We start from the raw sequence: 12,197 nt of genomic DNA, 5'->3' as shown, positions 1-12,197 counted from the left end.
GCGCTATGCTGAGTCGAAGCTACGTGGGGCTCGAAGAACCCACCGCCGCCTGCGCACAAACGCCAGGCGTCGATGACACGTCGTGGTTGGAAACTGAGTAAAGTCCATCGCATACTCCCATCCGTCGTCGTCGCTCTGGGCGCCGCTGGTGTCGACCCTGAGCAATGCGGTCGGAATGGCTTGGTTGGTTGACACGCCCCCACTCGCATCACTCCAGTGCCCGCGGTCGGACGGGAGCAAGTGGCCAGGAAAGGAGTGGCCAAACCCAACGAACGGTTGGTATCGCTCGTTCTCGTACACGACAGCATCCGTGGCCAGCACAAACTGAACGAACTCTGTGTTCCATCGAGGGCGGGGCTTCGCCTGGACCGGGCTCCCCTGCTCCATCCGAGTGTTATCTCGGCAGATGTTGAGGTGGTCGTACTCTGTGCATGAGCCGTCGAAGGAACTTGACTGGTTGGGCATAGGCAAACCCGTGGTGCCGGCCTAGCTGCTGCATGTCCTCGGCGCAAGCCACCTCCATGTCTGTCTCAACAGTGTCATGGAGTTGGTGCAGATGCGGCAGGATCCACTTGGGGTGTGGATATTCGATCCCCTTGAGCTCGTCAAGTGTGGGCTGGCCGAAGTTCGGAGCTCATGAGAGCAAGCAACAGGGCATGATGGGCCGCATACCTCGACATGGGTCGCGAGCTGAGCTAAATCGAGGACCGTCGGGCGAAACGTGCGTTGGAGCGCAGCAGCCCACACGTGTGCCAGCGCCAGTGGTGCGACCACCTCGAGAAAATCAAAAACGAGTGAAACCACGAAAGGTCGTGAACGCTCGTACGAGGAATTGAATCAACCACGTCGGTGGGAAGCACAGCAGCCACGAGAACGGAGCCTCCCATGTTGGATCTTGAAGCCCGAGGATATCGATGGCAATTTGAAAGCCAAACAGAAATGCTACGCTGACGGCAACGGACCCAACCATCAAGACATTCCACGTGGACACGAGCGCCATGATGCGAACCTAGAAGCGGCGCCATGAAAGTGACATTTGTGCGCTCGCCATCCCCTTACGTTCATGTACAAGCAAAGCGCTGTCCAGCCCATGTCTCCCAGGGTTAAGAGAGTCGTCGTGGCGCCAGTTGAATCAACCAAACTCGCCGACAGCGTCATCATGTAGAGCAGCACCACCGAGTCGACAAGTCCCATCGCGATCCAAGTCCAAAATCTGCTTCCATGCAGCGTGAGGTCATGGAGGGCCAAACCAAGTGTAAGCCAGACCGTGCATGATTCAACAGCTTTCGGTGGGTGATGGTATAGAGCTGGGGAATTGTCATGCAAACATGAGCAGGCACGTCTTGGTCGAGAACTGCGAGCGCAATCACGGGAAGCGCGGTGAAAAACAAGTTGTACCTACGACCAAGTGTTTTCGACGCACCACAGCCACACACGCACGCACGCACCCTTGCTGAATGAACACGGCGTAGACTAACGTGCCCGAGTACGCTGACGGCGCGAGCATGTACCAGAACAGCGACATGCAGTACACAATGTTCTTGTAGTACGTAAAGAGAATCAAGGGCGCGATGCGGTTGTAGTTCCATCGGCCATGGACGAGCACGAGCCGGGCGAGGAATCGAAACTGCCCGATGGCAAAATCACTCGAGTTTGCTGCTTGGCGGCCTTCCTACGCCGCCGCGCGCGTGAAAACGAGCCTCACTCGGGCGTGCCATGCCTCGCCTGCTATCCCAACGCCGATGTGGGCGGCTCGAAGCATGGGAACGTCGTTCGCGCCGTCTCCAATAGCCAACGTCCGCGCGTCGGGGCAGTGTCGCCGCGTGAGCTCCACCAACTGAGCCTTTTGCGTTGGAGAGCACCGACAGGCTATCACGGTACGGCATAGCAACGCGACTCGGAGAAAGTGCAACGCGTCGGTGGACAGGTCGCTGGGGACGTCGTCAGCGTCTGCTTCACTTCGTCAGGGCGATATACATCGCGAGATACAACTACCATGGAAAAGCAGCGCCAGGGACGCGCCGTCGATCACGACAGCGATATCGTGGACTTGCAAGCTAGCAATGATCCGACGATACAATTCGTCCAGCTGGCGCAGGACGCAGACGCGCGTGGGGCACGTCTTGGCATTGATCATGAACCTGTTTCAAGTGGTAATTGCAGGCGAGACCCACGCGGTCCGAACCTCTCGACGTCGTTGGTCAAGAGAGAGCAGCCAAATGCGACGTTCATAGCGGTCTCTTCCATGTCCCCCGTCAAGATCCACACCGCCATGCCGGCCTTGCCGAGCAAGTGGAGGGCCTCCTTCACGTCTTCCTGCAGGCGGTCTTCAATCCCCGTCGCCCCTACCGCCTCGATGAAAAGCAGCCGACACGAACGGGAAGCCATACCCAAGAGGGTCAAGTCTTGCTCCATGGCGTCTTGCAGTCGCTCCACCAGACCTGGATCATGCAGTTGGGCCTGTTGATATTCGGAATCGAAGCGTGTCCATGTGTCCAGCGCCACTTGCTTGGACGCTAGCCTCAAGAAGTGAGCCACAACATAGACGTGTGCTCATCGCCTTACCTATGACCAGGGTGCGGAGACCTTCGGAGGCGAACGATTGAAGCTGCGTCTGTGTGGCATCGATCCATGCATCGTTGCGGAGTCGAGGGCGTAACATGGAGTCGGCGCCTTTGCACAGCACATGGACATAGTCGTCGGCATCGTTGGCCTTCACGACCACCGACATGCGCTTGCGAGCGCTTGTAAACTCAAACACTGCCAGGACGTGATACCTACGTCGTTCACGTAAATCAGCCAGAGTGTTTTTGTCTTTCTGGTGCCAATACTCTTCCGTCCTGCCGCCTTTCGGCAGGTGAAGCAGGATGGACCCACGCGTGCGCTCGGCAAAGACAAAGCCAAACAACTTGGCAGCACGCACCAGCGCTAGATCATCCGGCGACGACGCAGCGAACGCGTGGTTGGCATCGATCATGACGCAGTGCGACAGGGCCAAGTGCGTGAAGAATGCATGAATCGCCTTTGCTTGATCTACACTTGGCTGGAAGTGAGCCGTGCGGATGGCATTCTACCTGGACCGCTACCACCGTCCATGTCTGCATATAGGCGTCTGCCTTCTACGTCGACATTCGACGGTGCTTGAACTCTCTCAACTTCGTAGCATCCGTCATGGGTGGAGTGCGTTGAGTCGGAGGGCCGCCCCGCGGCGCTGGTCTCTTGCGCAACCTCGTACGATGCTCCGCGAATGCTGCATTTGCGAAATTCCATTTTGTTGCATGTCAACGTGCCGGTTTTGTCTGAAAAGATGTGCGTGATATGCCTAATCCTGTCGAGTTGGCCGAATGAACATGCCAGTGCGTTCGACTCACCCAAGCTGCTCATTCAGGGAGCTATTTCGCGCTTGCATTGGCAGCTTGCGCCCGTCGTCGAACATGGCCAAGTCCCACGACATCAAGCACCTACAGAGGTTGGGGGGTCACCGAGCCACTTGAACAGGTCGCACCCTTGCAGATGCTTCACTGCCGTGATGGACACGTAGAGAGAGATGGGCACGATGGCTGCCATCGTGGTAAGGTAGTAGAAAAACGACGTGATGAAGGGACTGGGGGGGGCCGACGGCCCCAAATACGAAGGAAGTGTCGGGCTTATCCAAATGACATCGGCCGATGCCCCGATGACGCACAACACCACAAGCATCGCCACGAGCACCAGCACTTGGGCTTCTCTACAAGTCACAATGGCATCGCCGATCACGCGATGATAGAACGCACGTGACATTTTCGATCGCTGACTGCTTCAACCCCCCGCGCTTCTGCGCTCCTTGCATGATTTTCGTGTCTACCCCGACCTACCGCCGTGGTATGTCAGCATGGCGCAACTTGTTCACGTGATTCGTACGTAAGCGACAACGCCCCAGATCCGCGTGGTGTTGCGGATCTTGCATCCTCGCCACACGGTGTGCTGCACTCGAATGGGCAACGTCACGGCAACGTCTACGACTGCGACGAGACATTGCACAGAGCTGCTCGGACGGGGCCGCGGTGTACCTGGGGCGCTGCAGAGGACCGTTCCTCGGTGATCGTGGATGTTTGGGGTCGGGGCGTCGTGCTCGAACCTGAGCCCTGTCAAGAAATTGCCAATGTCGGGCTCAGGAACCGAAAGCATGTCTTGGAGGAGCGTCTCGCGCAGTTTCAAGTTGGTTTCGCCGTCAAGACTCTTGGTCTCAACGTAGCATCCCGCCACTTGACCTAGCACATATCCACTCATCATCAAAATTCATCGTGTTGACCAGTATACCTTCTGCGGCAAGGACGACAAGGTCCGCGGGGGCGACTTCATTGTCGTTCAATTGCACGAGATCGCCAACTTCCAAGTCTTTCCAAGCAAGCGTCTCGAAAGCCCGCTTGGAGACGTTGTATTGTTGACACAACGTGACGTTGATCGCGTGGTCAGCTCGGTGGCGGTGGTAGTCTTCGATGGCGGCAAAGATACCATCGATTATGACGACGATGGAGAGCGGGAGGAACTGAAGCGGCACGCCGTTGGTCGGAGATATGGGCGGAATCGTTTGGAGGAGTCCGATAACAAGGAAGTAGACGTTCGCCATCTTGCGAAACGTGTCGAAGAGGAAGATTGGTATGAAATTCCACCACATGAAGTACGACGTGCGGATTTCATTGCTTTTGGAAGGTAGCGTTCGCTCTTGGTTGACGAGTCGCGTTTGTGCCTTGAGCGGTGGGCTGTGCAAAGCACCGGAGTGCTGCATCGACGTGTCGATAGACACATCGACCGCTATGTCGACCCGCGGGTGTGCCTTGCGCGCCACCGTCCATTGGTGCTCATGCATCGATGATTTCGGCGACACATCGTGTAAAGCTACGTAGGATGCATGCGCTTGAAGTTCGCTTGAATCACTGCGCAGATCAGTCGTCGACGGAGATCCCATCATCGGCCAAGGTCGCAATTTTATCGCTTTAGCCGTTTCACCTCGGTAACCGGATCGTTCAGTTGTAACAGGAATCCGAACCTTCTGGATGAATACATAGTAGTACTACCAGTAGTAGTAATACTAGTATGTGGAGAAGTACAACTTTAGTAGTACTACGTAGTAGTCTATTAGTACTTTCCTAATAGTACAAAATGCGGTAGGTGTGGATGAATGATGGCATGTACAGTTTAGTGGCGCTTCTTGATTTGGATGAGCTCGACTTCAAAGATCAAGTCGGCGTTCGGGGGGATTGCAGGCGGCGCGCCGTGGTCACCGTATCCTTTGGCCGCCGGGATGTACAACCTGGCCTTTTCACCCTTGCTCATGTTGAGCATGCCTTCGTCCCAGCCTTTGATCACCTACCCACAATATTCCTCATTCATTCTGAAACGAGGACACAATAAGACTGGCTACATATCGTACCAAGCCAGACCCGATGATGAATTCAAAGGGTTTGCCACGCTTGCGGGATGAATCGAACATGGTTCCGTCGGTCAAGAAGCCTTCGTAATGCACGGCCAATGTGTCACCTTCGCCAAGACGCAGGTCAGAGATTGTTCGTGTTCTAGAACTTTTCTTACCGGGTTCAGGGTACGTCTCTTCGTCACCGGGGGAGATTTCATGCGGCACAACGAGGCGTTCACTGGGACTCAGCTCTTCGAGCGGAGTGTGGCCGACCAATTCGACCGACAAGTGCAGGGTTTCGCCGGCCAACTACACTCGAGACGTCTAAGCCACCACTGCACAAGATAGCCCTGTATGCTCGTTTCACACAGACCTCGTGGCTCGTGTCGACAACAATCGAGTCCATGTCCATGTCGATGATCTTGGCCATATCGCCTTCGTTGTCCAACCCGATGTAGTTGCCAATTTGCAAATCTGCTTCTTCACTTGGCCTAGACGACAGTATAAGGCATGGGGTCGTAAGGCAGTTGATCAGGTAACATAGCGTACAGCAAGTTTAGTTCCGACTTGGGAATGCGCACGTGGTTGTCGGTATCGCCCGCAGGTCCGAACGCAAGCTCAGGGGGAATAATAATGACCTTTGTTTGACCCTTGACCATGCCCAACAGACCTTCTTCCAACCCCGGGATGACGTCGGAGTCGCCAACGATGAACTTTTGAGGAGTCGTGTCCTTCTCGTCAAAGATGTCACCGTTGGACAAGCGTCCTTCAATGAGGACGGACACTTGATCACCAAGCTTCACGGGGCGCGTGGCGTTCGACGACATGAAGCGAACACCTGCTGAGGCACTGGTGTCCATGAATCCACGACGAGCCATGGGTACACAGGTATGGAAACGAGCCATCACGTGCATGGACGCAATCGGCGCGGCTTTCTTGCAGGCTATGCACACCAAACGAGCCGTATTCATTCACCAAGGACAGCGCATTGAATTGCGACGCACCTGCTTGCACAGCCTTGCGCGAGGTCTGAACGGCGCGGCGCAACATGACGATTCGTTTTGTGACCACCAAACACATCGAGATTCGTAGGTATCCGAAAATTCCGGATAAAGGCCAATCACTTCCGGATATGCCTTCAACCGGATGAACGATGTGCAGTCGCACTTGAAAAGCTCGTGTCAGGCGGCAAGATGGTGGCGGCCGAAGTGGTCCTTGTGCTCGTGGTCGTGCTCATTATCTACATCGCCATTCGCCTGCGTCAAAACTTTCTCCTGTTCCAGCAAGGGTACTCGCCGATTCCAGACAACGAGAAGGCTGGATTGTCGAAGCATTTGATTACACAGTCCAAGGACTCGGTGGAGCTGCTTATCGCAAAAAATGATCCTCACCCAGCGCGGCACAAGTAGGTTCTTGGATCTTCTTATCCATTTTACCAACGCTTTAAGGCATTGTACTATCTATTAAATAAACGTCGTCTTTCTTGCAGTCTTGACCCTCCGCGACGGAATCACTTGGGCTCGGGACATCCCAACAATCGTCTAACTTCATCATCTACATTGGCAATCAACGCAACCATCGGTGAGGGATACGTACAAGTTCGACAAACTGGTTTCGGCAAGTCTGGCCATTCGCAGCCGACGAAGTTCGACAGTTCGCTCGCGATATCGCTTGGTGCACATCGTTCGACGACACGAGCGATACCATTCTTCACAACTTCTGGACACGGCGCGTCGTCGACGTTCTTCTCGTATCGACACTTCTTTGACATGATAGCAGGCGGAGTAACTTGGGGGGTTGCTGCGGGTGCACGAATTGTTGGCGACGGTGTAAGATGTCCGACCTTTGGCGCCGATGGGGTACTTGTGATGTTCGACTTGTTAAATGAGAAGGTCCGTGTAAAGTCAGCTGCGTTTTTGCTTGTGCTTGGAGCGTCGTACTCAATTTCGTGCTTTCGTTTGGGCGGTTGAAACTTGCTTCGCTGAGGGACATACTTTACCAGATTACTCCCTGTCCTTCCACAGCTGCTGCCCGAAGTCTCGGGTGCCGTCACATGTGGAGTGCCGGTTCCAGGGACGTGGTTGTCGGAGTATGCGTCCTCGTCAATGTCCACGAGGAACCTACGACCGTCAGCGATTGGGACAGGTCACACACATCACGTACTTGGGAAAGTCGAAGTGCGGGAAATTACGAGTCCACTCAGTGTCCGTCTGCGGCATCGAGTCGATGGTCATTCCTTGGTCATTCTGGAGTGTAATCTTCGTCGAAGATCGGACGACATGGCCATCATGGTACGTCTTCTTCTTCTGCGTCTTGTGCTTGGTGTACAAGCATGCGATCATCCTAAGGCGGCGGCCTCCCGATTTCGAAATCCCCTTTTTCGCGCCATGTCGTTTGATTGGTCAAAATTCAAAACTCAGTTTTCTCGTGCGGGATTGGCATGTCGACATGCCATGGCATGGGCTACCTACATCCGCGGCGGTAGAGACGCCAAGTCCCATCTTTGGCTTCTCCGCATGAATCGTTGGGTTGTCAAGGACACGCATGGTCGTATTGCATGCTTCTCGAGACGTCGTACTCGCACTTGCGTGGGCAAAAACGTTGGATGAAACCTTCAACCACTCGATAGCATGAACATGGCTGCGAACAACGTCTTGAATGCATTGCCAGGAGATTGAAAGCGACTCCAGAGGTGACAGAAACGGACCAGTTGCGCGCCTATAGCACGAAACTCCACCATCGGGATTTCGTGTTCGGTTTCGTCGTACCTTCGCTGTGTAAGTCGCAGCAGCACAATTGGCATGGCCCACGGCGCAGTTGTAACATGCTGGAGCTGGTGCATGGGACGGCGTTGTGTTGACGAGACTTGGGCCAGCGAGAATGGCTGGTGGCGTCGGTCGTGCCAGGCTGTCTTGCCGAAGAAGGTGTGACAACATGTACTTCAACCATCACAATCGAAGAACATAGTGTGGGGTTTGGACAATATCCCAATTTCACGAGAAATTTGGGGACGACTAGATGAATCGGACCAATGAAAAGCTCCAATTTGGTGGAATTTGAGACCTGGCCTGGTTTGCCAAGAATTCCCAATACTCGTTTTGGCGATGTTCTGCCGACCTGTTCTGCTGCTAAAAATATCATGCCCATATCTTCGGCAACCGCCGTCCAGACAATGACCGACCTCCACGCGTGGCGGCAGGGCGGCTCATTTCACGATTTGCCCGCGCGTGCCGCTAGCTAGCCCATTTGTATGATGACGATCACCGCTGCCAACCGAAGCACTACAGCTGCGTCAATCTCATTCCCCCATGAGCACAAGACAGTCACCGCTGGAAAAGCTATTGAGGAATTCCGAAACTACAAGGACAGCAACCGCCAAGCTATGGTGCAGCGACACTATCGACTCATGCGTGAAAATCAAACCATGGAGTTCCATGAGAAGATGCAATCCTTCTGGGGCAAGTTTGACCGCGTTCAAATGACAGTGTGGGAAGCTTTCGAATCGCTCAAGGGATATGTCGACTCGTCGGACCCGGACTCTTCTCTGCCCAACTTGGAGCACATGCTCCAAACCGCGGAGGCGATCCGAGCGGCCGGTCACCCGGATTGGTTCCAGCTTGTTGGACTGCTCCACGACATGGGGAAGATCCAGTACATGTGGGGCAAACCTGAAGATGGACAGGAAGGGACTGCCGACGGTGACCAGTGGTCTCTTGGTGGCGACACGTGGGTCGTCGGGTGTGCCATCCCCGACACGACCGTGTTTCCCGAATTCAACGCGCTCAACCCGGACATGCAGAACCCTGCATACAACACCCCATTCGGCATCTACGAACCAAAATGCGGATTTGCAAACCTCAAATTTGCGTGGGGCCACGACGAATACATGTACCAGATGCTCGTGTTCAACGGCGCCACGATTCCTGAAGAAGGGCTTGCCATGATCCGTTATCATTCGTGCTACCCATGGCACAACAAGAAGGAATACACGCATCTGATGGCGCCCGGCGATGACGCGTTGTTGGAGTGGGTGCTCGAATTCAACAAGTTTGACTTGTACACGAAGGCCGACAAACGCCCGGACGTGTCGGCACTTTGGCCTTACTACCAAGGACTCATCGACAAATACATGCCTGGCAAGTTGTGGTGGTAGATAATCGCCGAGCAAAAATGCCGCCAGTATCTAAGCGAATTCCTCAATCGTTGTTTCTTGCTTACTCAATAAGATGGCTACGCTCGGGCAATGCTTGCTCGGTTTGCACTTCCTTCTCTTCGAGCCGCGTCTTGGAGCAGTTCCGTGTCCACGTCGGCCTTGGCAATTTGAATGTACCGTACGACGGACCCTCGAATGAAGCAATTCTTCATGTTCATCTACGTCACTGCATGAGGTTCCCAAAGCTCCACTGCATCAAGGAGATACCAATTGCGGGTATTTGTTCTCTTCCACGACGCTGACGTCGGTGAGTTTTATGTTGAGGTATTGGTCGACGGAATGCAATGTCCCAACCAACGCGACATCGTTCTTCAGCTCCACGGCAACTTCCTTTCCGATCAAGGTCTTGAAGAACGAGTAGAACAGCTAAGTGCACAATGGCATGTTGTTAGACAACCTTGCTTCGTCCAATCGAGCGGTGTACCATGCCTAGTCTGTCGGGGGGAGGCGGCGGGACAACCGGTGTGTGGTGGCGGAAGCAAAATATGAGCAGTAAATCCGGATAAATTCAATTTATCCGGTTTTCCGGATATGTCGAGGGGTTTCGCAGATCAATTGGATTGACCAGGTCAACGATGCACCACATCTTGCGCCTTCTTCCGGTGCTCTTCGTGCTCTGTCAACATGCAAGTGCCGTCATTCCAGCGGGAATCCTAAGAGTGTCTACCGATGCTAACAACGTGACAGACATGCTCGTGGCGCCGAGCTCCCAATCGGGATGGGGGCCTCATTTGCCGAAGAACGCTTCCAATCCAGTGCATCTTGTTCAACTCACCACGGATGGATGCTCGGCTTTGCCATCGACATACAAAGGAACGTATGTGGTAGTGAACCGAGGCAACTGCTCTTTCTTGGACAAAGCAATCCATGCATCCAACGCGGGTGCTGCCGGTTTAATCATTCGAAATACTCGTGAGACCGTGTACGTTGTCGACCGGAACCGCACAGCTTCCGGTGGATACAGCAACTTGTCCGACGCATCATCGACCCCCCCAATGTCCTTCGCAACCGATTGCCTCCATGGAGAGTCGTACCTTCCAAATTTGCATCCCACACAGCCTTGGCTAGTCCCTGACGATTCCACATGTGCGCAAGACCCTCGATGTGTGTCTCACATCTGCCTTCCAACTGGCTTCCAGTCGCACAGCCTTGGCTTCCAAGTGTGCTGCATGTGGGATACGCATTTGCTGATGGGGGTCAACGCCACCCTCCTCAAGAACGCGTCGTTGTCTCTTCCAGTCGTGTTTACGACTGTCGGTGAAGGCGAGAACCTCACACGCCTCCTTGAAACTTCACCAACGCATCTTCAAGGAACGCTTTTCCAGCGCCCCGTCCCTCTTGTTGACGTAGCGTCCATCGTGCTGTGGGCGCTTGGTATCATTACGGCCATCGGGGGTGCTTACTACGCGGCTTCCATGGAGCGGCAAAATACATTGAACTCCAAGTCGCACGCACATGCCGACGATGACTGCCGTGAACATGACGAAGATGATGACGTTCTCGACGTGTCGTTTCGCCATGCAGTCGCATTCATCCTGTTTGCAGGGCTATTCCTGACCTTTCTCTACTTCGTCCACGTCGGTCCACTGCTCTCGATCATGTTTGGCCTGTCGACCCTCTCGACCTTTACCATCCTTGTGACCCAGCCTATCTTTCGCACGCTGCTGTGCTGTCTTCGCCGCCGCTATGTCCTTCGTTGTCCATCCATAATTGGCCCTTTGCCGATCCCCGACGTCGTCGCCGCTGCCACCACCACGGCGCTTGTCGTGATGTGGTACCTCGATCGTTCGGAGTTTTGGTTCCTTCAGGACGCCTTCGGCATCGCCCTCTGCTTTGTGTTCCTTCGGACCATTCGCCTCCCAACCCTCCAAGTGGCGTCGGTTTTACTCGTACTTGCCTTCTTCTACGACATCTTCTTCGTCTTTGTCACGCCGCTCATTTTTGGACGATCTGTCATGGTTGATGTCGCGACGGGTGGACAGAGTGCCAGTTCCAAAGCGGGATATCCCGGTGTGGACTTTTGCGAACGGTACCCGTCGTTGAAGGCGTGTCTAGACCCTGAACCACTCCCAATGCTATTGCTATTCCCGAGATTGCACGACTGGCGCGGCGGACAAGCCATGCTTGGCCTAGGCGACATCGTGCTACCCGGCCTCTTGCTCAGCTTTGCACTACGCTTCGACTACTCCCGCGAAGTGCAGTACAAGCGAACGGATGTAGTCGTTCACAGGTATTACGCTGTTACCTGCGTCGGCTATTGCGTCGGTCTCTTTGCTGCCAACCTCGCCGTTTTGTACATGGAGATGGGGCAGCCGGCCTTGTTGTACCTAGTGCCATGCACTCTTGGCGGCATCGCCATCGCGGCATCCCTCTCTGGAGACCTACACCAGATGTGGCATTTCGGACCGTATCCTGTGCATCCAATGGCCCCGACGCAGCGCACACCTATGGACGTCGAAGGTGGTGAACAGGCGCCATTTCTTTGAAAGACTTGATATACCTTGTATACAATCTTCAAGGTGTTTTATAAGCCAATATGATTGGGTAAAATGTGGAAATAGAGGGACAGGATTGGTCAATTTCTTGAGA

The 12,197-nt window shown here is 54.5% G+C and overlaps 7 protein-coding genes across 8 annotated transcripts; 3 read left to right on the top strand and 4 right to left on the bottom strand.

Moving 5' to 3' along the window:
• Positions 1–3: 3 nt before the first annotated feature.
• H310_06882 (hypothetical protein) lies at positions 4–4,768 on the bottom strand (the record flags this gene model as incomplete). The annotated part of the gene is made up of 20 exons (XM_008872095.1): positions 4–378; positions 425–616; positions 673–774; positions 827–1,009; positions 1,060–1,213; positions 1,267–1,398; positions 1,449–1,672; positions 1,706–1,950; positions 1,996–2,141; positions 2,186–2,345; positions 2,391–2,516; positions 2,566–2,777; positions 2,832–3,033; positions 3,075–3,322; positions 3,372–3,461; positions 3,506–3,727; positions 3,774–3,850; positions 3,901–4,001; positions 4,050–4,250; positions 4,300–4,768. The coding sequence occupies 20 exons, from the start codon at positions 4,766–4,768 to the stop codon at positions 4–6; spliced, it is 3,861 nt and encodes a 1,286-aa protein (XP_008870317.1).
• Positions 4,769–5,077: 309 nt separating this feature from the next.
• H310_06881 (hypothetical protein) lies at positions 5,078–6,449 on the bottom strand. The gene is made up of 6 exons (XM_008872094.1): positions 6,400–6,449; positions 5,945–6,338; positions 5,769–5,886; positions 5,572–5,704; positions 5,414–5,520; positions 5,078–5,349 (listed from the first exon to the last, which is right to left on the bottom strand). Exons 1-6 carry the CDS (start codon positions 6,443–6,445, stop codon positions 5,179–5,181), a joined length of 969 nt encoding a protein of 322 aa, XP_008870316.1. The 5' UTR covers positions 6,446–6,449; the 3' UTR covers positions 5,078–5,178.
• A 121-nt stretch (positions 6,450–6,570) lies between these two features.
• On the top strand, positions 6,571–6,880 carry H310_06880 (hypothetical protein). Its single transcript, XM_008872093.1, has one exon. It carries the CDS (start codon positions 6,589–6,591, stop codon positions 6,802–6,804), a length of 216 nt encoding a protein of 71 aa, XP_008870315.1. The 5' UTR covers positions 6,571–6,588; the 3' UTR covers positions 6,805–6,880.
• Positions 6,571–8,339, bottom strand: H310_06879. 2 transcript variants are annotated; one of them, XM_008872091.1, is made up of 4 exons: positions 8,164–8,339; positions 7,559–8,113; positions 6,992–7,515; positions 6,571–6,949 (listed from the first exon to the last, which is right to left on the bottom strand). In XM_008872091.1, the coding sequence occupies exons 2-4, from the start codon at positions 7,735–7,737 to the stop codon at positions 6,906–6,908; spliced, it is 747 nt and encodes a 248-aa protein (XP_008870313.1). In that variant the 5' UTR covers positions 7,738–8,113; positions 8,164–8,339; the 3' UTR covers positions 6,571–6,905. The 2 variants fall into 2 exon arrangements, with proteins under 2 accessions (XP_008870313.1, XP_008870314.1); XM_008872092.1 differs by having other exon boundaries at positions 6,571–6,940.
• Positions 8,340–8,547: 208 nt separating this feature from the next.
• On the top strand, positions 8,548–9,616 carry H310_06878 (hypothetical protein). Its single transcript, XM_008872090.1, has one exon. It carries the CDS (start codon positions 8,646–8,648, stop codon positions 9,546–9,548), a length of 903 nt encoding a protein of 300 aa, XP_008870312.1. The 5' UTR covers positions 8,548–8,645; the 3' UTR covers positions 9,549–9,616.
• A 9-nt stretch (positions 9,617–9,625) lies between these two features.
• Positions 9,626–10,035, bottom strand: H310_06877 (U6 snRNA-associated Sm-like protein LSm2; the record flags this gene model as incomplete). Its single annotated transcript, XM_008872089.1, has 3 exons — positions 9,626–9,766; positions 9,816–9,974; positions 10,033–10,035. The coding sequence occupies 3 exons, from the start codon at positions 10,033–10,035 to the stop codon at positions 9,626–9,628; spliced, it is 303 nt and encodes a 100-aa protein (XP_008870311.1).
• Positions 10,036–10,173: 138 nt separating this feature from the next.
• On the top strand, positions 10,174–12,182 carry H310_06876 (hypothetical protein). Its single transcript, XM_008872088.1, has one exon. It carries the CDS (start codon positions 10,184–10,186, stop codon positions 12,092–12,094), a length of 1,911 nt encoding a protein of 636 aa, XP_008870310.1. The 5' UTR covers positions 10,174–10,183; the 3' UTR covers positions 12,095–12,182.
• Positions 12,183–12,197: the final 15 nt, after the last annotated feature.

The sequence above is a fragment of the Aphanomyces invadans genome, assembly GCF_000520115.1.
Source record: "Aphanomyces invadans strain NJM9701 unplaced genomic scaffold supercont1.12, whole genome shotgun sequence".
Classification (NCBI taxonomy): domain Eukaryota; phylum Oomycota; class Saprolegniomycetes; order Saprolegniales; family Verrucalvaceae; genus Aphanomyces; species Aphanomyces invadans.
The sequence above is the reverse complement of the archived record's forward strand: the minus strand, read 5'-3'. Positions and strand labels throughout refer to the sequence as shown.

Excerpts from the sequence above, each read along its gene's own strand:
- H310_06880 (XM_008872093.1), top strand. The coding sequence starts at position 6,589 with ATGGTGGCGGCCGAAGTGGTCCTTGTGCTCGTGGTCGTGCTCATTATC.
- H310_06881 (XM_008872094.1), bottom strand. The coding sequence starts at position 6,445 with ATGTTGCGCCGCGCCGTTCAGACCTCGCGCAAGGCTGTGCAAGCAG. Across the intron at positions 5,705-5,768 it reads TTGTCGACACGAGCCACGAG|TTGGCCGGCGAAACCCTGCA; the intron begins GTCTGTGTGAAA and ends TCTCGAGTGTAG. Across the intron at positions 5,350-5,413 it reads TCATCATCGGGTCTGGCTTG|GTGATCAAAGGCTGGGACGA; the intron begins GTACGATATGTA and ends TATTGTGGGTAG.
- H310_06879 (XM_008872091.1), bottom strand. The coding sequence starts at position 7,737 with ATGATCGCATGCTTGTACACCAAGCACAAGACGCAGAAGAAGAAGACG. Across the intron at positions 7,516-7,558 it reads CCGCACTTCGACTTTCCCAA|GTTCCTCGTGGACATTGACG; the intron begins GTACGTGATGTG and ends TGACGGTCGTAG. Across the intron at positions 6,950-6,991 it reads GAAACCAGTTTGTCGAACTT|ATGATGAAGTTAGACGATTG; the intron begins GTACGTATCCCT and ends TTGCCAATGTAG.
- H310_06878 (XM_008872090.1), top strand. The coding sequence starts at position 8,646 with ATGATGACGATCACCGCTGCCAACCGAAGCACTACAGCTGCGTCAATC.
- H310_06876 (XM_008872088.1), top strand. The coding sequence starts at position 10,184 with ATGCACCACATCTTGCGCCTTCTTCCGGTGCTCTTCGTGCTCTGTCAA.